The 24,852-nt window shown below is 41.1% G+C and overlaps 1 protein-coding gene across 1 annotated transcript in view; it reads right to left on the reverse strand.

Moving 5' to 3' along the window:
* The window catches only part of lgr4 (leucine-rich repeat containing G protein-coupled receptor 4), a 36,255-nt gene extending 12,828 nt beyond the window's left edge, over positions 1–23,427 (reverse strand). Inside the window, exons 1-3 of the mRNA XM_052063071.1 lie at positions 22,604–23,427; positions 11,860–11,931; positions 5,114–5,185 (exon numbers count right to left, since the gene is read on the reverse strand). Of these exons, the coding sequence (XP_051919031.1) occupies positions 5,114–5,185; positions 11,860–11,931; positions 22,604–22,788 (329 nt within the window). The 5' untranslated portion in view covers positions 22,789–23,427. The remainder of the gene's footprint in view (positions 1–5,113; positions 5,186–11,859; positions 11,932–22,603) is intronic.
* Positions 23,428–24,852: the final 1,425 nt, after the last annotated feature.

Below are 24,852 nucleotides of genomic sequence, written 5' to 3' on the forward strand. Positions count from 1 at the left end.
ATCCTGTAGGTTTTTTCCCCTGCTACTCTTCCTTTTATTCTGCTTCATAATATGCTTTTGTCGAATGGGGCGGGGCCACCGCTACTTGGCCCCCCACAGACTGCGTAGATGCGTTGGTCCACTGATAGCATTGCTTATTGGCTGTGCCCACAGCGGGAAACCGAACATGCGTTCAATGTGTAGATGATCACTGTGTACTACTGTAATAATTAATTAACATCAGTTCTCAGCACTTGTTCTTCAGAGCTGTCACAGTTGGGTTGAGCTGGCCTTCCTGCTAGGCCACCTGCTTGGGACGGTCAGATTTGGTTCATGTTGTATTCTTAGAAAGAAGTATGTTACTTCTTCCTTTAAAAAAATAAAATAAAAAACTATTTAGAGCTCGGCACAAAAAACTAACATGGCAGCCACATACTGTGCTTATCTACTTGTCTATCCACACAACACTACTTTCTTCTCCATCTCTGAATGTCACATGTCCTTCAAAACAAACTGACAAACATGCTTTACAGCAGAGAGGGTATTCATCGAAACGGTGTACTCTGTGAAAAGTTTTGCGATTTGGTATGGAGCTGGTATCGGCACAACGTTTTAAAAAAAAACACCACACACAACCGAGGTTGTGTGTGGTGTTTTATGGGGAATTAATAAAGACTGTGTACTTTGTGACAGGTCTTTGCGATTGGGTGTGTTGTTAGGTCAAAGCACAACGTTTTCAGAAAAACAACACATACAATTGGGGTTGCACCCTGGTGGCTTATATGCACCGATTTCTTTAAATGGAAGATTAGAATGTCCGATCTGAGCACAAGGATCCTTTTGTCTTTGGTGTGAAGAATCCATTTCCGAACATGTTTTTCTATTTAAAGATCATTTTCACGGACAAAGGTTATTTTTAATAACATTACTGATGTCATCTAAAAAGTAAATACAGTAAATATTCCCATCTCCGGAATGCTATAGAAAGGAATATCCTTCACCCGGAATAAAAACCTATGCATTAACATTTTGACTGTACGATATTACGTGTTACCGGAAGTTGCGTAAGCGGAAATTCCACTATCCGTAACCCGGATGGAGGTGTAATGCCGCGGGAGCTTAAATACACGCAACGGCCACCCGATGCGACAGAAAAGACTGACGCTGAAACAAGTTTTCACTTCGCATTTTTCGATCATCAGATTCTAAACAACGACGTGTAAGTGAATTTTTATTGCCGTGCATTTTACTGTAATTGTGAATGATTTTAACTTTATTCACTTACGTCGTGTAGATCATCACATCGATACGTAGAAGAACTGTAACGACTGGAGCGGAGCGAGTGAAATGCATCCGTTTGAGCAGGCTGGACACAAAGTTAAAAAGATCCAGCAGACATTTGGAGTCGGAAAGACGCAAATTTACGAAACTTTAAAAAACAAGGCAGCGGCCCGGTAGTCCAGTTGTTAGCACGTCGGCTTCACAGTGCAGAGGTACCGGGTTCGATTCCAGCTCCGGCCTCCCTGTGTGGGGTTTGCATGTTCTCCCCGGGCCTGCGTGGGTTTTCTCCGGGTGCTCCGGTTTCCTCCCACATTCCAAAAATATGCATGGCAGGCTGATTGAACACTCTAAATTGTCCCTAGGTGCGAGTGTGAGTGCGAATGGTTGCTCGTCTCTGTGTGCCCTGCGATTGGCTGGCAACCGATTCAGGGTGTCCCCCGCCTACTGCCCGGAGACAGCTGGGATAGGCTCCAGCACCCCCCGCGACCCTAGTGAGGATCAAGCGGTTAGGAAGATGAATGAATGAATGAATGAATAAAAAACAAGGCATTGATTCAACTCCTGATGACAAGCCACCATCCAGCAAGGAAGCAATGCAAATGGCAACAAAAATGCTTCAGTATGCACAAGAATTACCAGACATCAGTGATAAACGGGACAGTTACTTGCAACTAGCAAGAAAACTGTATGACACGCAGGCAAACATTGTCATAAACCAAAGAATGCATCCAACAAAATCCAAAAAAATTAAACATTAAAATAATGTATGTATTTTATATATATATTATATTTTTGTATTTTATTGATTATGTTGTTACACATGCATTTTGTCAACATACTTGCAGGTTCATAAAGGACATGTACCATGCTCATTTCCCAAATGAGGAATTTCTGTTATCAGGACAAATTGGACAGCGCAAACACGAGTCTGTACTAGAGAATATTTACTGTAGTGGTTCAAAATCATCAGACAATTTAAATGATCTTAATATTATTGTGAATTGTATTCTTGTCCTTTCACATCTGAGCGTCAACACTCCAAGCGTGAAGAACTCACTTGCTATGTGCATATAAAAATGAGTGTTATGATGTTTGTCAGATCCAATTTGAAAATAAAAATAGTTTAAAATGATGTCCCTTTACCTTTTGAAGTGATCTTAGAATGTTTGGATGATGGATCAGGGATTGCCAACACATTGCTGAAAAACAATTTCCGTTCACACATTGTGCAGAAAGCTCTTGACAAGAGAACAAGGGAAGAGTCCAAGAGTGAAAAGGGAACTTTTAGTTGCCCCCAAAAAAGCAAGCCTCGACTGAAAAACCCTGCAGTCTGCAACAACTTTCAAGATGATAACGATGAGTCAACCTACAGAGTTAGGAGTGACAATGGTGGCAATGACCTTTACAAAGAGGTCTTTATCCAAGATCTGGGTGATTCATGTATGGCTAAATACTGCGTTTGATGCTGAGGCAGGAGATATGTTATATCAGAATCGTGTTTATACAAAGTCAAAGAATGATTCCTGTGCACCCAAGTTCAAGTCGACAGATGCAAAGAATAGTTCTTCCAGCGAGCAATACGATCCCTCCGTAATTGCTCAGCTAGTAATGTGTGCGCAGTTCAATCATTCCACCTGTCAGCTTGGTGACTTGAGGAAGCTTTATGATTGTCGTCTGGAGCAACTTTGCTCTGATTGGATTGATGTGTGTGAACCTGAAAAAGCAATAAATAATTTTAGAAAAGCTAGTACCTAACTGGTCTGAATTACTCCAAGGGTCATGATGTTTACATCTCTCACAAGAATACTGTTAAGGCTAATATTCACGTGAATCACTCAAAGGAGTTCTCCACAGTATCAATCTGGGACTATTCCAATCTGACCTGCTTGGGAAAGGCGTGACATTCCGTACAGTAGTTTGTGCTGATTGGGCGATCCGGCGAATCTTGCACGCCAACCAACCTTTTGTTTGACCAATCACGGCAAAAAAGGTTCCGCCTTGTTTTGACCAGCTGAGTCCTGTAAAGTTAATGATTGGCACAGACGATATCATGGCGTTGAGTGATATCAAAATAGACAGTATTCTTGGCTATTTTCCGTGTATGCCTGATCCTCGGTCTTCTCCAGGAACCAAAGAGGCTGCTTGTGGTTGTTTTTCATAAGCCGGCAATAATACACATCTGCAAACCCCAGCCTGCCAGTGTGTTTGGAACGCACACACAGTTGTGCTGCTAGAAGCACAGAGACCAGCCGACAGACCGCATGCCAGTTTGGAACTTCAGAGGTTCAATAAAGGGTGAACTGGTACTCAGCAACAAACAACCCAATGTAACAGCCTAGTTCCCATGCAAGCAAGAAGAAGATGAAACACGGATAATGCTCCACTCGCATCACCCTACCAAGGAGGGTCACACCAAGCCCTACCTCAGGACAGGGGACAGTGATGTGGAGCTGCTGGCCGTCAACCTTTTCCATAAGCTTGGCCTGTCAAGAGCTATGGATCGGATTTAAATCAGGAAAATCATGCACAAATCTTCCAATCCATCAAATCTTGCAAATGATGCAACCTCAAAATTGGCTTGCGCTCCCCTTCCAAGCATATACATAGTGCAGTGATCTATCGGCGATGTTGGGCATTGGCAAAAAGGCTTCATGGAATGTGAGCTGCCTTTCATTAGGTCACAAACACCTTCATCACCCTTACCCAAGACCCGAGAATCCTCACACTGGAAACCGTGCATGCGCGACGCCTTGAGTGCTGGAATGGACTGTACTGTACTCATGTACAGTAAGAACTGCAGTGCAGACCCCAGTGAATCAAGTGAGAAAGCTCATGTTGACCCATGGTCTGAAGTCGTACTCAATCCTCCCAGACACAGGAAGCTAAGCATGCCCTGTTCTCTTCAGCCATTGTCTGGACATAGTCCCTCTCAAAGTCCCGCAAGATTGCAGACCCCAATGAATGGGGAGGGGAATGAAATGACAGAATCCAAGAGTGTGTGCCACATTGAACAGATCTGGCAGATATCTGCCAGCCAGGCACGCTGCTCCTCCGCTGTTGCTGTGTGGTGTCTAGTGGTGCCATTGAGCTGCACTCTGCTGTAGCTTATTGTGCAGATCCGAAGGAGGCTACACTAATCACGCATGAAAGTACACTAACAACTTACAGTAGGTAACAACAACGTAATACATTTCTTCTTTCATAAAAAGATTGCAGTTAAATGATGTTTTTCATTATGTGTTGACATCTAAGAAAACTATAAGTTTGACAGGTGATTAGACATGGGATAGAGCTAACCATCATCTTTTGTTGTTGTTTTATTTTTTTATGGGTGTTCTTGGCTGAATTCCCTTAAAAATAGTATTTGACCTTAAATTGACCTTGAAACAGACAAATGACTGATTCATAACACAAAAAAACAACGTGCTTCGAGCAGTACATGTCCTGTACTTTTAGGGTCTTGAGAAAAGAGCTCGCGTGTACTGTCACTCAACAGGACTTTGTATGCACGTGTATGTAATATTATGTACTTTTCAATGTGTGAGCTATTGAAAGTACACTGCACTGTGCAGACAAATGTGAAGTGTGCAGATCTAATCTTGACACAAAATGTGTAAACAAAAACAGTTGTTGGGCCAGGGACAGAAATAACATTTTTTCCATTGCAACTAAGAATGAATTTATATGTTTTGGGATATCACTAACTAACAGAGCCACAAAGTTGAACCACCCCATCGTGAAATATTTACTTTTCCCCCACCTCGTTGGTGGAAAACTTCACACTGTCACAATGTGTGTTTGTATCTACATGAGAGTGTTGACAGTGGTGGCGGCAAGGTGGGTGCGTGCTTACAGGACTTTGAGCTGATGCAGTCCAGACAGGGCTTCAGGGTGGATGAAGGATAAGTCATTCCCGGCAAGTCTCCTAGGAAGACAACATAAGTAGAATTTTACAATAATATGGAATAACATTTTCATATTAAATGGAGACACATATGCAGTTTATATCTGAGGAAAACAAAGTGAGGTCTTCAACTGAAAAGGTCTCTGTGTCGACACTACGAATGGGGTTCTAGCTCTCAGGCTGAACACGGACGGGGGCCAAAGGTGTCAAAGACATGTCTGTCATGGCCTGTTGTCACTTTGTCTGTCACCCAAACAGGATTAGAACTACTTCCAGATATCCCCTCCCCAAATTATTTTCTGGTCCCCCTACAGAGTATTTTATTTGTTTGAGAGAATGAAACAAGTGTATATCTCAAAATGATAGAGGGCCAGTTTGTGAATACAGTCATTCATTTCTCTGAAGAGTAATAGATTATTTAGTGTATGTACTATATATAAACAAGGTTGTTTTTTATTTTTTTTTAACTTATCCCCACGGCACCCATAAAAGTGAGTTGGGACCCCTCCCTTTCCTGTCGCTTAGAAAAGTTGTTTGTGTGTGTGTGTGTGTGTGTGTGTGCGCGCGTGTGTGCGTGTGTGTGCGTGTGTGTGTGATTGTGTGTAGAGAAAAGGTTGACTGTGACACATAGTCCAAGTATACCATCAGGCCCGAGAGATTAGCAACAGATTTATCACCCTGCAAAATGAGTCTGACCAGACTAAAACTCCTGAAACAAGAGCTGCAGGGTGTGAGTCCGAGAATCAAGGCCGACTGTGTTGGAGGACCACATGCTTCTCATGACCCAGAGGAAAGGAACCATCAAAACAAGAGCTAAATACAAACTGTATATTCAATTCATCTAAATGACTTATCTTTGGGGCTGTCACAATGTAATCCTAAAACATTTGGAAAAAAAAAAGATACATTCCAGCGGTCCAATCTTTGCTTTTCTGACCGACACCATCATGTGAGATAACAAACGCAGTAGAGCAAACCGCTTTGGAATTCAGTTATCTCTAAATAACACTCATTGTAATTAAGGATACACTAAAACACTTTCTGCCAAAGGCCTCTCTTTGACGTTGGTAGATTTGAGTCTACAAACAAAATGGCAGAAAGCATGAAAAAGAGGGCTTGACTGTCCACAGGAGATGCGTTAGCTCCTCTTTGATTTGTTTTCATCTGATAGGAGTTTAGGTTTCTTACATTTTTTTCAGACATAAAATATTTCAGTCAAATAAATTATTATGAAAGATGTCTAAACTTTAAATATTTTTTTGCGAGCAAAAACACTGCTGCTGTTTCTTGAAGGGATCAACAGGCCCAAATGCCCAATTTTTCATTAAAAAAAACTCCCTTTTTGTATTCTTTGATCAGGACAATGATAATTGATTTGCATTTCCATTAATTCATTCATTCATCTTCCGAACCGCTTTATCCTCGCTAGGGTCGCTGGGGTGCTGGAGCCTATCCCAGCTGTCTTTGGGCAGTAAGCGGGGCACACCCCGAATTGGTTGCCAGCCAATCGCAGGGCACACAGAGACGAACAACCATGCACGCCCTCACTCACACCTAGGGACAATTTTGACTCTAAATAGATGAGCAAACTACGGCCCGCGGGCCGGATCCGGCCCGCTGGTCATTTTTAATCCGGCCCACCGAAGATTGGTGCACAATTAAGGTTTGATTGCATTCATTTTGTTTGGACTTGTAATGACAGGTATTTCAACACCAGGTGGCGCAGTTACTTCAAGTTGCAGAGCACAGGGAGGAAGGGGAAGACGAAGAAAGAGGGAGAAAGTAATGACCATGGAAGGGAAAGTGATATGTATCTGATTAAACGAAGCGGGTAACAAAGTACGAAACATTCATGAGACGCCTGGATTCGGAAAGACTCAAATCTATGAGACTTTGAAAATCAAGGAAGCGATTCTTACTCAGTCCAATTCTGGCAATTTCGATGCTCAGAGTGAATTGCTTGTGGCTCAAGTAAAAGAAAATTTTAGAATGGTTTGATTGTTATCATGTTAAAAACTTTCCGCAAACTGGATCGCTAATAAGAGTCGGAGAGCATTTCAAATGTGTAGAGCAGGGGTGTCCAAACTTTTTGCCAAGGGGGCCAGATTTTATGTGGTAAAATGTCGGGGGGCCGACCTTGGCTGACATTCTTTACATTGAACAACAATATTGTTCAACAAATTTTAGTAAGCCAGTCTGTTTCACATTTCCATTTTTATTTTAATTTCAACAATCTTAAGAATTTCTTTTGGTTCATTTGAAACAGGAATTTGAAATATGACATATCAGTCAATCTAAACACGGAGTGATGTCTTGTTAACTCGTGAGTGATGCCCTCTAGTGTCTAAATGCTATTACTCATTTAGTGAATGCTATTACTCATTTAGCCACTAGAGGGAAGCAGTACTCTATGAAACATCACTCACCAGTCGACGAGACCTCAGTCAATGCAACACGTGTTCCATTGCGCCCAACCTGCGGGCCAGACGGCACTGACTTTATGACAGGGGCCGAGGGCCGGATGAAATTCGACCGCGGGCCGGATTTGGCCCGCGGGCCGGACTTTGGACATGCCTGGTGTAGAGCATGAACAACAGGGGGCTCAGTACACATCCTTAAGGAGAATCGGTGCCGAGTGTGATGGTGGAGGAGAATGTTACATTATTACTGGCATCCAAAGACATTGTGCTATCTTCTTTATTTTCTATTTCTATTTCTAATTTATGGCCCGGCCCTCCACAAGATTTTCTGCTTCTCATTTGCCCCCTCCCCGCGCCCCCCCCCCCCCACCCACATCCCCCCGGGAAAATAATTGCCCACCCCTGATTTAGAGTGATCAATCAGCCTGCCATGCATGTTTTTGTCATGTGGGAGGAAACCGGAGTACCCGGAGAAAACCCACGCAGGCCCGGGGAGAACATGCACATCCACACAGGGAAGCCGGAGCTGGAATTGAACCCAGTACTTCTGCACTGTGAAGTCGACGTGCTAACCACTGGACTACTGGGCCGCCTGATTTGCATTTCCAATTATATCAAATTATTTGGGGGACTTTTTTCTTTTTTTTTACATTGTGCGCGCTCAATCATCCACCATCTACATTTCTGCCCTCACCTATGGTCAACGAGCTGTGGGTCGTGACCGAAAGAACGTGTTCAAGCGGCTGAAATAAGTTTCCTCCACATGGCTGTCCGGGCACTCCCTTAAAGACAAAGTGAGAAATTTGGTCATCCTGAAGGCGATCAGAGTGGCTCAGGCATCTGTTCAGGATGCCTCCCTGATGAGGTGTTCCGGGCATGTGCCACCGACAGGAGGCCGCAGGGGAAACTCAAGGACACGTTGGAGAGATTATGTCTCCCATTTGGCCTGGGAATGCTTTGGGATTCCTCGGGAAGATCGGAAAGAAGTGGCTGGAAAGTGAGAAGTCTGTACTTCCCTGCTCAAACTGTTGCCCCCACTACAGGACCCTGGATAAGCGTTAAGGAAATTGATGGATCTTTTGGAGAAATCAGTTAATATCCAACTACTATCAAAATGCCCCATTCTTATTGACAACATAGTTTTAAAATCACAAAGGCCTAAACACTCCTTTGATAAAATATTAGGTAGATCTGGTTTCCCCGCGAGGAGAAAAACATGATAGAATGAGAACATGTACAGTACTTCCTTTAGTCTGTCGGTTGGGCTACAACTTTGTGGATGTTTTCAAACGGGACTATCATCAAATTTTGAAAAGACAGGGTCATCTGGGTCAGGTTATAGCAGCTTTTATTGGTTGAGTTTTCAATTAGCAACATTAAAGTTTTGTTAGACTCCAGAGGCACGCAGCCATTAAGCCCACCTCAACTAATAGGCTAACGCTCTCTGCAGCTGTTAGAGCTCAATTAGCGCTCGGTTGCTGATACAGCCAAGGGTAGCGGTATGAAATTAAGCTTTTACTGGCCTTAGATAATTCCACACCGCTAACCGTGGCCGTATCATTTTGAGATAACAGAGTTTCCTCAGAGGACCTCATAATTTAATTTAAAGGCCAAGTGTGAAGTAAAGTTGGCCAACCATGTTTTTGAGTAATATCAATGGCTGAACAATTATAAGCATATTTCCGTTATTTTTTAACGCAACCCTTCGAGATTCTTTGTTTAACCCGTAGCAACGCCCTTGACAACGAAAATGCTTGTCTTCGGCAATCTTCGGAAATCTTCGGAAATGACGTCACACGGAGAGATGCGAGGGAAGTCTTTCCATTGAACGGCATTGTTGCATTGCTTGTTGGTAAGATCCCATGGCGGTGTGTGGCGATGTGTGGCGATGTGTTGTTCGCAATTGACAGAAAAGTTGTGCCAGTGGCCGAAGGATACCAGGGCACTTAAATGGACATCTTTTATTCGCACGAAGCGAATGAATTTCACGCCATCATCGACGAGTGTTCTCGGCCATCTCCACTTCAAAGATGACTGCTTTCTCAAGCGCTCTGCTTATGATCAAGGATTTGCAAAAAAGTAAGTCTGATTTTTGGATAGAGGATTATGATTTTGTCAAAGCATAGCTGCCAACTCTTATGGAATGAAAAGTAGCATAGCTGCCAACTCATGTGGAATGAACAGTAGAAGGTAGCGACGTTAGCCGAAAGCTAACTCGAAAAGCTAGCAACGTTGAACAGGAGAAGCTAGCGATAGCGACGTTAGTTTTCGGCTTGAGGCAAAACCCGATCGATACTATTCATATCAGCGATGAGTAATAATGGCAGTCAGACAAATTGTTCTGGAATTTTTTATTCATTATTATTATTATTATTTAGTATTTTTGCTTTTGCTCACCTGTTCACACATTTGGTTGAGTGTTTTGCTACAATGTCATTGTGTTTTCCAAATATGGTGTCTTTTCTGGTTTTCCAAAAACATTCAAAATCACATTGACAATTATGCTGTCTGGCCAACAATCTTTGTGCTGTGTTCATTCTAGAAGTAGGGCCAAAACCAGGTCTTATAGGGTCTGAGTGAACTTGACCAAAAATCCCCAAAACCTAATAACAGAAGTGAATACTGTAGTTGGTGTCCTTCTCATTTGACCTGCAGAAATGTAGCCACTTCTTATATTGGGATGTGGACATAAAATGTACAGGTACAACTTGTACAGGTGGCAGACAAAAAAGAAAACCTACATCCTGCTTTATTGTGTACCGTTAGAATCCTGGTTACTTTTTAAAATAAAATCACACTGTTAAGTAGGCAGGGCATATCTGTCATCACATATTTTTAGCTTTGTTTGTGCATTTGGCAAGAAAGAATGGAACAGAGCAACGTTGCGTGACTACGAAGAAGGGAATATTCCTTCTTGGTGTCAGTTCTTGTCTTGCGCAGGTATTACTTGCCCTCCTTTCCCTCCCTGATCTCCTTTTCTGTCAACTCTCTCACCCCTCAGGGCTACCGCTCTGGTTCACTGACACTGCAACAGCCATTAAGCAAAGAGGCCCACCACCACTGCTCAATGAAACAAGTCTTCAGACACATTCCAAGAAAGACGTTAAGCAAACGTGCACACAAACTGACACCAGGTCATTCAAGATAGTTTTCTCAAAAAGAGCACACCACAACAAATATTTTGATCAGTTTAAGAAACAAGCAGTGCCTCGATGGAGTAGGTCTTTGGTTATGGAAACAATTGTTTTTTTTTCAATTTCTTTTTCCCAAGAAGGGCTGCCGCTAACTAAGATTTGGGGAATTGGATATCCTTCTGGAAATGTTATCAAATAATCGCATATTGAGATAAAATAAAAAATGTTTTTTTATTGGTTAAAGAACAACTATGAATATGGAAGAGAAAATAACACATTCCACTTCATAATGAACGTCCAGCCTATACAGGGCACTCACGGAGTGTAAGTTGTTAGTCGCTTACACTTGCAACATGCTCCATATCATACATTGTGACAGCAAGATATACTGGGCTCCAAGTGTTCAGTAGGGTTGATGAATCAGCCATACATGTGTGTGTATATATATATATGTTTTTGGGGGGGTTGTTTTTTGAGGGACAAAGTTACTTTTTTTTCAAATGTATTTATTAAATCAAGGTACAAAAATTACTCGAGGACTTATTTCACCCCTACTCCCATGCATTCTTCTAGACAGCATGATGAAAAGTAAATAAATGACTACTGACAATAAATGACGATTTATTATTTTAAGTGGATTGAGGTGGATGAAAAAGAGGTGTTTGCTGAAAGATCGAAGAGAGCTAAAAAAGCATACCCGCAAAGGCCAAGTGGAGTTTGAATCACAGTTCATTTAGGTACTCGTCATTTCGCATTCTCTGTGGGCGCATGACACTTGATATCAGGTAGGCTGATACCGTTGTCAACTCCCTTCAGCCAGAACGAGAAGCATTTGACAAACACTCGCAGAGGTTAGATGTTTGCCACTTAAAAATGCCCAAGAATGACTTTATTCTGGATTTAAGAGCTCACTTAATCTTTTTTAAATTGTGTTTTAACTGCTTATGTTTGCTCAGTGAAGTGTATAATTTGAACTTGTTTTTTTTCTTTCCTAACCAGGCAAGTAAAACACGGTGTGCCGGGTGTACTACCTTGTAGTGTTCACTCAAATAACCTGGTCCATACCATCAAGCCGAACCCTCATGTCACATTTGTACTATGTCAATGGAACCACCAATGAAACAAGATGGCATGCACTCACAGCTCTTCAAGGTAAGGGAAGTTCTTCAAACCATTTGCTGGAAGCTCAGTGATGTTGTTCATGCTCAGATCTCTGCGGAAAAGAAATAAAAACAATATTAGTTTACAGTTTTGTGGACTGTAGACACAAAATGCATTGACATGGCTCACCCGTGTTGAAAATACACAGAAAACAACTTTACGGTTTGAAGGTCTCGAGAGATAAGAGGATGATTCTTAATAAAGAAACCATTTTTATATGCACTGCATCATGGCAATTTGTAGATCTGAATGACTCTCTAACATTTCCTATTCAGTCAGATGCTCCTGACTGAAAAGTCGAGTGGGTCAGGAACTTTTGTTTAGATCATATGCTGCACAAGCGACAACATTGGCAACAAATATTTAGGAGGCATCCATAAAGGAAGGTGTGTGTGGGTGTGTGGGTGTGTGTGTGTGTGTGTGTGTAAAAAAGAAGGTACTGTATTAAAAAACAGGTACAGGAGCCACAGACTTTGGTTGGAATGGTGTCAGTCAGGAAACGACTGTCACTGGGTTGAGACCCTCAAAAATGTTTTCAGCAATGGTGTAGACTAGAGAGATTGCTAAACACAAATCAAATCAGGCATAGTTAAATACAAATGTTAAAGGGCTGCTAACAAAATTTTCCAATGAGTTAAAGGTCTATTTATTTACTTTGGTCAGGCCACATGCAAAATGACGATGATGAGTGTATCACAACCTTAAATGACTGGCATTGAGCCAAGGGAGGCAATTTTACTTCAAAGGAAGGAAGGAAGAGAAATAAATAACTTAATTAATACGTACATACATAAAAATGCAAATCTTTGCAAGTATGTGCGCACATGTACGCCTGTTGTCGATAGAATATGTGACTTAACTTTGATGAAACAGCGGTACAAGCCGCCCCAGTGCAAAATTTGACGAAAGATTAAATTTTGCAAAGGATGTTTCATGAGGGTCAACTCGCTGGACCACTAGTTAGCACATCTGCCACACTACAGAGGCTAGGGGTTCAAAACCAGGCTCTGGTCTTCCTGTGTGGAATTTGCATGTTATCCCTGTGCCTTTGGGGGTTTTCTCCGGGGACTCTGGTTTCCTCCCACATCCCAAAAATATGCATGTAGGCTAATGGAACACTCTAAATTATCCCTGTGTGTGAGTGTGAATGGTTGTGTGTCTATGTGCGCCCTGCAATTGGCTGGGAACCAATTCACAGTGTACCCATACCATGCCAAAGGTGAGCATGGATGTAGAGTAAGATTGGGCGATTATGGTAAAGATAAAATTCACATTTATATTGATTGATATTGAAATCACAATAAATAAAAACAATTTAGGGATTGGCCAATTTCCAGTTTGACAGCTCACCATGGTTATAAGTCAAGGTTTCAATAAGTGCTGATACTAGCCGTCACTGGTAATGAGCCATTTTCTTTTTTAAGAAAACGTCCAAGCAGGGCACAATTTCATTGGCTAATTGCAGAGTTGAGTGAACGTTCCGCTTCTGAGGTTGAAGGGTCACGATCAACACGGATGCCACTTTTGTCTGTGGCTTGGGCCTTCAAAATAAAAATGGAATAGTGCCAGCGGGGAGAACATGAGTAGCCCACAGGGATGTTCTAAAAATAGTTCACCGGTGATTGGACATTGCAACTTACGAAAAAGAGTCAAAACAGAAGACGAATGTTAAAATGTATTTATGTATTTAAACTTAGCATGGGACATGTTTCTTTTGTACCAAATATTCTGTTTTGTGATGGATGGCGTTCAATGGGGAGAATGAAATGCTGTTTGTATTTCCGGTCATTTTAGAGCTAAATTTTAAATACCATGATACTGCTGTCTTTTTTTTCTCATGATTATTATATCAGCCCAGGCCTAAAACAATTATTCACTGGTTTAAAAACGTAATCCTTAAATCATTACACCATGCCCAATCGTCCCTGTCTGTTGACTCCAAATACAAAATAACCCAGCAAATAATGTAAAATTCAAGCCTCTTGCATTTTCATTCTGCTCCATCCACACTTTTACTGCATTGCATCTTTGCACATATTCAAAGTGTAAATACGCATTTCCCTTATATAATTATCATATAGACGTGACCTTACTGCTTTTTTTTCCTACTATTCATGTTCAGAAGTCTTGAGACTTATTGGGCTAACCTTGGGTCTCATTTTCCTCGTTTTCGAACAAAAGGTTCGCAAATGACATGACTCTAGAATATGTGCCTTTGAGTATTGTTACATTATTAGTTTGAATGTGAATATTAACGATTTGAAGGAAAATCACTCCCGGGGGTTGATGCTAATTTACAGTCAATGGGATTTTACATTGACTTCAGCATTGGAACTGGCAATGTTTTAAAGCAAAGCATGTCTTGAATGTGTATTACTTCTTTTTGACATTTAGCTCGACAGTAAACTCCAACTGGGGTGTCAAAGAACTTAAAACACACTCAGGTAGGGCAAAATCACATGCATGGAACACATTTGCCGCACAAGCAACACAGTGCATTCAGGATACTTGCGCAATGTCAGGAACTTGCAAGACATTGTGATTCTTCCCAAAATATCCTTAATAAGATCGTGAGAAGTCCAAATCATGATTACATTTCGATTAATTACCAGTAAACAACACTGCATATTAAAATGACATTATACAATTACTTTGCGTATTGCTTGAAAACTAATTTGCTTTCAGATACTTTGAATGGTCCTCTGGTTGGTAGTATTTTAACTTTCATCTATTTGATATTTTTTGTCATTTTGAATACGTAAAAAAAAATTATCAGTAGTGGCTGAAAAAATAGTTTTCACTGATTTTGCAGCCTTCTTTTCCAACTTCATTGCGATTAAATCTTTTCATTTTGAACTCACAGTGTTTTGAATAAATAAAACTCAGGGAGTTAATACTTTTATTTTGCACTTTTGTTTATTACAAAGAAATCCTGAATTGAGATTTATTTATCTTTTATGTTGGACTTTAACTCTCGATTGCAGAGTGACTGTTGTGGCTTTTGTCAGAATTAAATTATATTACTTGTCATTGTAGTAACTGACATTTCACATGTCAAACCTATTAGCGGTATCGGTGTCGTAGCATCGGTATCGGTGAGTAATCAAGCGAAAGGACATGTACTGGTATCGGTCTGACAAAAGTGGTCTCAAACACCCCCTGATACTCGGTCTATATTATACATTGGCTTATCCAAGAAATGTAAGTTTCTTTGGGGTTTTTTTAGGACAATGGTATAAATTCATTGACAACATACTTTTGACGTATAGTCTTGGAAGTGTATACAATGACAAGTGTTGTGTTAACATCAGAATATATTCATTCATTCATTCATTTTCCGATCCGCTTATCCTCACAAGGGTCATGGGAGGGTGGGGGAATGCTGGAGGCTAGCCCAGCTCTCTGCGGGCAGTAGGCGGGGGACACCCTGCACAGGTTGCCGGCCAATCGCAGGGCACACAGAGATAAACAACTCCGAAAATTTTCAACACTGGGAACAATTGGGTTGTGGGAGGAAACCGGAGTACCCGGAGAAAACCCCCGCAGGCCCGGGGAAAACATGCAAACTCCACACAGGGAGGCCAGAGCTGGAATTGAACCCGGCACCTCTGCACCGTGAGGTCGACGCGCTAACCATTGGAACACTGGGCTCCATAAGTATACAGTATACTGAACTGTAAATAAGTAGGAAATCGCACAAAGTGAAGATTACAACAATAATGCAAACAAATCTGTGGCTTTACCAGTTCAACATACCAACTTTTCATTTTCACAATACGAGATAAAAACACGTGGACCACACAAACATGGACTTCACTCAAGGTTTCATGAGATCACCCGCACCTTACACAGCAGGATTTAATTACAGCATTGACATCTGTTCCGTTCCCGGTAACCAGTCAAATTGCAGCCTTTGCAATTAGCATATCATTTTTTAACATATAATTATATTAAACTTTAAACTTCTTCAGTCTAAAGCCACCCTAAATGTTGCTCATCTTTTTGCATTCTTCTAACAAAGTCCCCACTGACGGAAGTCATTCCGCAATAAATGTCAGCGTGGTAAACACAGAAGTGGCTGAACATTGTCAATTATTTATGTTGGTGTATGTTGTTTAACATTTCTTTCGTTATGTAATGATACAAATCCGACTTATTTCTTTATATTGTGCAGAATAATTTGGAACACTTGATTCTCCGGAATTGTACAGAACCACTGTTGACATCATGTAAGCTTAGTGCAAAAAATATAGATATATAATAATAAGATAGAGAGAGAGAGAGAGAGAGAGAGAGAGAGAGAGAGAGAGAGAGAGAGAGAGAGAGAGAGAGAGAGAGAGAGAGAGAGAGAGAGAGAGAGAGAGAGAGAGAGAGAGAGAGAGAGAGAGAGAGAGAGAGAGAGAGAGAGAGAGAGAGAGAGAGAGAGAGAGAGAGAGAGAGAGAGAGAGAGAGAGAGAGAGAGAGAGATAGATAGATAGATAGATAGATAGATAGATAGATAGATAGATAGATAGATAGATAGATAGATAGATAGATAGATAGATAGATAAATGGTTAATTTGATTTACAGTGTAAGAAAAGGAACACAAACAGCACCTGAGCAATAATTTAGAACTATTTAGAAATGATTATTGCTGCCATACGAAAAACATGGTCAAGTGCTTTTCAAAATCTCTCCTTTTTTTTATTTTAATGACGGAAATAACAAAAGTTTTTTTTTTCTTTTTAAGTTTTTGACTTCACTTCAGCCCCGGGGATCCTCATTTTTCAATCTGCCTTCAAGATAAACGTGTAGCAGCATGACAAATATGCACTCAGGACTTAATTTGCTTCCACACAAAAGCTAATATCAGGACATGTGTTAAAGGATCACAGATGCATGCAAGAGATCAAACAAACAAAAAACTCACAACAAAGTGCCATATTTTCACATCCAAAAATAGAGACTACTGTGATGGCAAAACAAAGATGCTTTCCAGACAAAAGTCACCAATCAAAGCATCAATTTTGAAGAACATCCCAAATTTTGAAGTAAAGCGGCATCCTGCACCCCTCCTTTATTTTCACTCTCAAATTAGTCATATTGAATTTCATTGCCAGATCTCTCTCGGACCTCTGTGGGCCTCTGAAATGCAACAAGGATCATATTGCCCTTCCTCTGCATTTCCAACTTCACTCCCCGACACACACACACACACACACACACGCACACGCACACACACACACGGCAGCATTACATGGTGGCTTCATGCCAGAACGCTCAACGTCCCTACAAATCCATGTCCCATCGACAATTACCCAGTTTTCCAGTTACTGGATAGACAACAGTCTGATTGTTATTGCTTTTCCCTACACAAGTAATGCAACCGTTACTGTGGATCTGCCACCACTTGGAATCGTCCAAACACATTCCTAAACAAGCAGTATGTGCCGTGATCTAATCTACCGATTTTTGTAATCACACAGAGAAACGGAGCATATGCTGGATGATGATCCCTCTTCCTCACTTTCTGGCTGCTTTACTCATCAAGGTCCCTGGCCTGGCCTGTCCTGTCCCTGCTAAGATAGATTGAAGAGGACACTCAAAATGCAGCTGTGATAAATGATGAATAGTTTAAATGGTTTTACAACCTGGTATTGCTAAATATCAATCCCATGTGCTGTTTATTCAAGTAGAGAGAAAGCCGAAAAGCTGAAACAATTAGCAGACTTGTTTGGAGAAAAGCAAAATCTTCAATTATAAGTTCAATGGTAAAAAAAAAATAATAATAATAAAAAAACACAATTCCCCGACAGAAAAAGAGCCAGACAGACTAAAAAAATTGACTAAAATTGTAAATTTGTTGTACACATCTATTCACATGCATTTTGTCGAGATCGACACAGATGGGTGAACACACAAAGGCTAACACACAAAAGCTAAAGGACAGCGAAACTAATGAGACACGACATGCAATCAGCCCAACAGAAATGAATTTTCTCATCACTGTCACTTGTTCAATCGAAAAACACTTCCACGCGTCAATTATTATTGTGGCAGTTGAGAGAAACCGCATATCCATCATGCAAATTCAAATCGGCCTACATTTGTATTGTGCATGTGAACATTCCAGCCACCATGAATGTGCTGCTGCAACAATGAAGTGGCATAAATCACTTGCTTTTTCAATGACCAACCTGTAACCAGCTGTTAAAATACGGCAAAAACCTCAACCCTAACCTATCAATATCAGCCACTGTTGAACAGATTCAAGCAAACGTAAACCTACAATTTTGTGGTCAAAGTCAAAACAAAACAGAAATAGCCCGGCACAAGAAGAAACTGTCTAAGACGGTCGTAAAAGATGATACATGAAAAGTGTACGGAAGTCAGAGGGAGTGAATAGCGCTAATATTTTCCTTTCAGAAGTCCTGCTGTTTTAACTGACTGACTTTTTTTTCACCTCTGCTGACCAAGAACAAGGCGATCATTCATTTCAAAACGTAAAGCGGCAATCCAGGCAGGCTGCATGGGCTTCACTACAGGACCACTGATACCCGGCCACCACCCGTTCCACAAGCTCCACCTTGGTTAGGCAAAGGTAAGACAAAACAGACTGAGGTCGGAGTATTTACGCTTGCCTTTGAAAATTCAAAATGCAGAAGAGTTGATAGAAACGTAGTAAACTATGACTCTATATTCACTTTTTTTTTCCTACGTTGAGGAACAGTTCGTTTGGTTTGTGGAGTCATTTGGATGTGTCTGTGAAGCTCATAAAATACTTAAAATATAACACATCGCCAAAGTAAAGGCCAATTTCAAAATAAAAGCTCAGTTGGCCCACGACATGGCAGGGCGGGGAGCTTGACTTGCCTTTTCACCATTTCGGCTTGCCTATCCCCCCGCTACTCCTACCGCATCAATTTAAGTGTATAGAATGTTCATCAGCGTTTTGGAGAGATTTTTTAGGTTTTAATTGCTATTATTTTTTCCCGCTGCATTTCAACGATCGTCAATTATGCACAAATTGTGTGTATTTGTGGGCCAAACTGGCCCCATTCCCAGCAAATAGCAGGAGTTGACAAGTACATAACCAAAAAACAGTAGCTACACTGGTAAAACATCTATGCATGATCTGATAACCATTTCCCAAAGAACATTCGATTCTCTGCACAGTAATGCTGCACCTTCATCCCCGGAATAATTTTCAAAAGGACATGCCATGTTTGTCTCCACCTAATGTGCCTATTAGACCGCTTTTTTTTTCATGACAGACGGCAGTGTTAGGCTACGCCAAAACTCGTCTGGTGACTGAATGAATGAGGAAATGAAATAGAGTGTGTGGTTCTGAAAGAGGGTCGAGACAGAGAGAACCTTGAGGTTCATTGAGAAAACCTTGTTCCAGACCAGGTTAGGTTCAAAGACTCTGTTACTGCGATAACTTACCGAGAGCTTATGTCACTTCTCTTGCTGAAAAAGGCTAGAGTACACACCTCTTTATCCGGTTTAAAATTACCTACCTTATTGAAACAGAAAAATCAGTTTCCCTCATTTTTTGGTGAACAGATTCTGAGTTATCACAAAACCTGTTTTGTGAAACGGACCTCAGAGGTGACGACTTTGGGGTTTGTACAATAGCTAGGACACTGAGTGACACATCATTTTAATACCTATTCACTCACAGTCAAAATGTAAAACAGTTTGTTATGTTCACAACATACCGTACATATTTGCTGCAACAACTGTCAATAATTTCAGCACACTTGTGCTCAAAAAAAAAAAAAAAAAAAACACATGACCTGTTCCTGCGTAGAGTGCACACGTTCAATTTTTTGTGTCAGTGCACTAAACACAGCTGCGCAGTATGTCGATACTTGGAATTATTTAAAATTTAGGTGAAGCGTATCTGGCAAACTGGAGGAATTAAAACCACACTTCAATTTGCTCTTCCTGCTGAGAATTGTTCTGAGATAATTTCCAGGCTACTCATTGGACAGCAACCAAAATAATTTTCTTGTTTACTGAGCCACTGTGCTTGTGTGGTGTTTTATTGAGGACCAATGAAAATCGTTGCTGCCGATTATGATCCGACTCCATCTGACGGTTACTATTCATGCCCACATCAAGCTGCATTACAAGTTAATCATTTACAGAGTTGAATTCTAGTGGCAGCAGACCATGAAATCAGCTAAATAAAATGTCAGTCTCTCGGGCTGAGAGGCAATTCACATCGTGAGAGCTGAAAACAGCCAATTTTCATAACGCATCATCTCCCCTTTTCAATACATGACCACATACACCACTAAGACGTAAAACCGGCCAGTTGGTGTTATGAGGGCTCACGGTGCACAAGTGGATAATTCAGAAATATGGCATAACCACAGCCACAAAATTGGTGCAGTCACAGGATAAGATACAATCTGCGCGCATGCATTATTCGTGCACTAGGCTGAGAAAATCATTTGACACTTTGTGACTGTCTCCCTGAAGTGAATTGTTTGAATCCGTTAAATGCTGGTGTGCAAAAGCAAACCCTTCACAAAGGCAAAAAGCTTCAAGTGTGAACCGCTCCCGAGACGAGGAAATACATCTACCGATGAGCATAATCAGAGATGACATAAAAAAAGGAAATTTAACCTTCACATATGGAGCAAATGATTGTTGGAGGCATTAGCCCAGAGACAAAGAGCTCTTGCAGCTGCAATACGTCTCACTAATCCATCACGATCCCCAAACCCCAGCACTCCACATACAAAAGGCAGAGGGAGTGGTAGAGGACAACCAAAGTTCAAGACACTGGGAGAACAAATGAGGAAAGACAGCGAGTGGGAACAAACAGCCTTTCACGGTGCAAAAAGAGTTGGTCGATTCCTGTCACATCTACCAACGTGTGGTGAAATAGCCATGTGTATGCACATAAGAAGTTCACATCAGCCTGCAAACAACATCCGCAAGACAAAACAAACAGCTGAGTGCTCGCCAACACGGTGATGCCACGTCAAAACTGTGCTTCGTGGTAAGATTGCAAAGCAGTAATAGACATGAGCCTTTTCAAAAAGCAAAAACTATGGAAAAGAGCTCGGTCTCTCAAGAGTACGCCTAGTGTAATGTCATGTCTTGATGGACTCTATAACTTCACTTCCTCTGTTTACTTATTCTGAAAACATTCCTAACAGTGGCGACTTCAATTAGCCTGGTGTTGGTTCTGCTGAAGAGGAACAAAAGCTGCATTTCTTTCTTTTTCAGATTCTAAAGGGAACAAAAATAGAAATGATTGCATCAAAATAATAGACCCTGCATGATTGGATTTTTTTTTCACCTTGAATCAGTGGTGATGAATTTGTGGCCGGTTAGTTTATTAGTTCCATTCTTGATGCAGCAATACAAATGAAGTGAAATGCACGTCCCAAGGTAGTTAAACAAGTTAATGAATAACACCAAGAAATTGTGAAACAAACTGGAAAGTTTCCTTCTTGGAGCAATCATTAATAGTATCTTTAGTGTTGTGTAAAACAGACCTGTCAGTTGTGCTGCTTACAAACATGAGTTGTCGAATAGGACTGTGCCGATCTGGTATTGATTTCGGATATTGGTACAATATCAGCCCAAAAAATCAGTATTGGGTTATATCGGTCGACATCCCAAATCCTTGATGTTAGCACTCATAAACAAGCAGTCCGTTACAGACTCCGTTCCCACATATACCGAATATATAAAAATGATTCCGAATGCACTGAAGTTAACTTGAATTGCTATTTTGCACTTCAAAGAGTATAATTTGTTTTCATTGATTTTATTAGGGTTATTTCTCAGGGCATTTTAATGCAATTTGTATGTATTTTATTCAAGTGCAGTACATTCTTTGAGGTTGAATTCAGGCTGCAATATATTACAGGTAAAAGTGAAAAAGTGGTATGTCGATCAAGTTACAAGTGATTAAGTTTGAACATGTCTGGTGGTGCGCGTGTAAGATATACACAAACTTCAATTATGGCTATTAAATCGCATCACTAATTTTAACGTGATTATTTTGCACATGTAGCACATTGAAATAAGGCAGTGCTGAATACTGCACTTGCTGAATTAGATCAACAAACACAGAAATTAAACCAAACCTTTACGCTGTGACTACAAACACCATTGTCAATTGAAGAATTGATCGCGTTATTTCCTGAAAATATGGTTGTGTTCGACTGCACTGCATCTGAGAGACCTGTTTCTTCCATTTCAACTATCTTGACAGGTAATAAGTTCACCAAAATATTAACAGCACCTCCAAGTGTGCCGCAGTGCTGTTCGACGTGTATACCGCACTAATATATGTAGAATAATTCGCACTATTGATTACATTTGAATATGTATTTGTAAATATGCAAGAACAAATTACATTAGCACGTGCAAGTGTACCCAATATTTGCTGGAGCATTTTCTAATACTATGTGACACTTCACACACACACACACACGTCCCATGAAAATATTCCTCAACAACCATCCCTGAGCTCAATCAGTGCAAAACGAGTCTGCAAAACGACGTCCTCGGAGTTGCTGTTGCAATAAAAAGTTGCCAGTTCACCAACTTGCCTTAGTGAACCCCGAAGATATGAAATAGTCGATACACAACCGTAAACACCATCAATGGAGTTTTGGCAATTGGCAATTGTATCCTAAAGCCGAGTCCGTGCTCGCGCTTGTCATACGTGTTTGGGTGTTGAATTTCGGTGTTGACTTGAGCGAAAACTCACAGGTAGTAGGTGAAAGCGCTGAGGTCGGACGGGACGGTGGTCAGTCCTCTCCCGGAACAGTCGGCACCTCCATCTTCATCGCAGTTGCATGAGAGGGAACAAACAGCCGGAGCCGACTGTCCTTGGCCGGTGGCTCCGGGACGAAGGAAGCACCATAAACACATCCAAAACAGACCCAAAGGCATTTCCCCCCGTGTAGATTCAGGTGACTCCAATAAATAAATAAATGGGGGGAAACAGGGGGGCCTTTGTTTGTAGTCTTATCGACGCAGACCTCTCATGTGGTGGTTCGGCATGAAGAGAGGAAGCCTGATCGAAGTTTAGCGTTCGCGCGCTTTGTACAAAAACAAAAATACACGGTAAACGTGTAGATACTGTTAAAAAACTAACATGGTCCCCGAAGACGCGCGACACTCCTTGCGGAGAGACAATTCATACACTGACTGTGCGTCGCAGTCGTCTACAAAGATAAAGTTGTAGTGCTGGCGACAGCCGCGGTAACCTACCTTGTCGCCCCATTAAATAACCACAAAACGAGTGGCGCTTACTCGTGCCAAAAGCGAAAAGCCTCTTTCAAGTGTTTCTGGAAGCTTCAGTTGAGCGAAGCAAACAATCATTTGCCGCCCTGCTTTGTTTTGCACCGCTCACCGCCGATTCCCTCCCTCACGCTCCGGAATCCTGATATGAACAGCATGCGTGAAGCTCTGCAGGCACCCTGTCGGACAACCTGGAGGACTGGGCCCTGTCTGTCTGTCTCTGTCTGTCTGTCTGCCTGCTTGGCTGCCTGGCTGCCTGGCTGCTTTCTTGCTTGCTTACTTTTTGCTTGTGTGACAGTTAAACGTGCACTATATCCTGGCACACTCCTTTCTAGACAGCTTCAACCCCAACCCGGCGCAAGTTCACGATTAGAAACCACTAAACTACTATACACGAATCAGGCTGACTGAAACGGTGGTATACTGTACAATTCATGTAAAAAAAAAAAGAATCTCTCCATCGCTACTCATAAGGTCATCATCCACAAAATCCAAAGTATTGGGGAGATCGTTCTAATAACTCGGACGTTTTGTTGGGGGGTTGAAGTCAACGGATGGTTGCTTGTCGTTTTATGATGTTGACAAGTTAAGATTTTGTCTATAGCAGGGGTGTCAAACTCATTTTACATTGTGGGCCACATACGACCTCGGCAGATGTCAAGTGGGCCGGACCATTAAAAATTATACCATACTCTACTATAAATAACCAAAATACATATTGTATTTCCTTTGTTTTTGTCAAAAGAAGCACAAGAACACTAGGAAAATGTTGAAATTTAATGAGCATATCTTTTACAAAACATTTTATGAAGCACCTAAGAGATCCTTAGACAACGGTGCAATTTACTTTTAGCATTCACGTTGCATTGCATTGCAACTGATCCCACTGACTGTACAAAGGCACAAAACCTTATCAAGTAATTGGTATTGAGAAATATAGTAATGCACTTTTAAGCTGAAACAAGATTTATAAAGAAAGGAAATTTGAAACCATTTACACAATCATATAAAATCTAAATGTAATCCCTGCCTACACCTTACAAACTAAGGAGAGTACTATAATATGTGGAAAGAATAAAGTATTCACTTGTCCTTGATAGCGTCTGCTGTGTTGGGTCTGTCTCAGTGACAGACTGAGGCTGCTGTTGTCTTCTTCTCTGATCAAAACAATGTTTTATTTTCATCTGATCAAAACAGTGTGTCCCCCTAGCGGATATTCAATTAATTTCACCTTATTAAAATTTTCATTCTGTGTCCTATGATTTTTTTCAGTTTTAAATTATCCTGCGGGCCTGATCAAACTTCCTTGTGGGCTGGTTCCGGCCTGCGGGCCGTATGTTTGACACCACGTGATCTATAGTAAAGCATATATGAAGAGCAGCGTACATTCAATCAAAAACCTTGACGCAATCATTCTGATATTTTCAGATGCCGAAGTGGGCAAAAATGGGTCATATATTAACATACATTTTGGTCACGGTTGATCGCCGTTCTCTGGCATTAAGTGTTGTTATGCTATTTTTACAATATTTATAAGTTGGGTTGCATGGTATAAAATGTTATGCTCAATAGTGGTGTAATAAGATAAGAAAACCTTTATTAGTCTCGCAATGGAGAAATTCCAGATTCACAGCAGCAAAGTTATGAAAGGAAGAAGTAGAACAACAAAATATAGGAGCTGCTGGAAAGGCAGCCACTCACGCAGCGCCATTT

Source organism: Hippocampus zosterae, chromosome 4, assembly GCF_025434085.1.
Source record: "Hippocampus zosterae strain Florida chromosome 4, ASM2543408v3, whole genome shotgun sequence".
NCBI classification, from domain to species: Eukaryota; Metazoa; Chordata; class Actinopteri; order Syngnathiformes; family Syngnathidae; genus Hippocampus; species Hippocampus zosterae.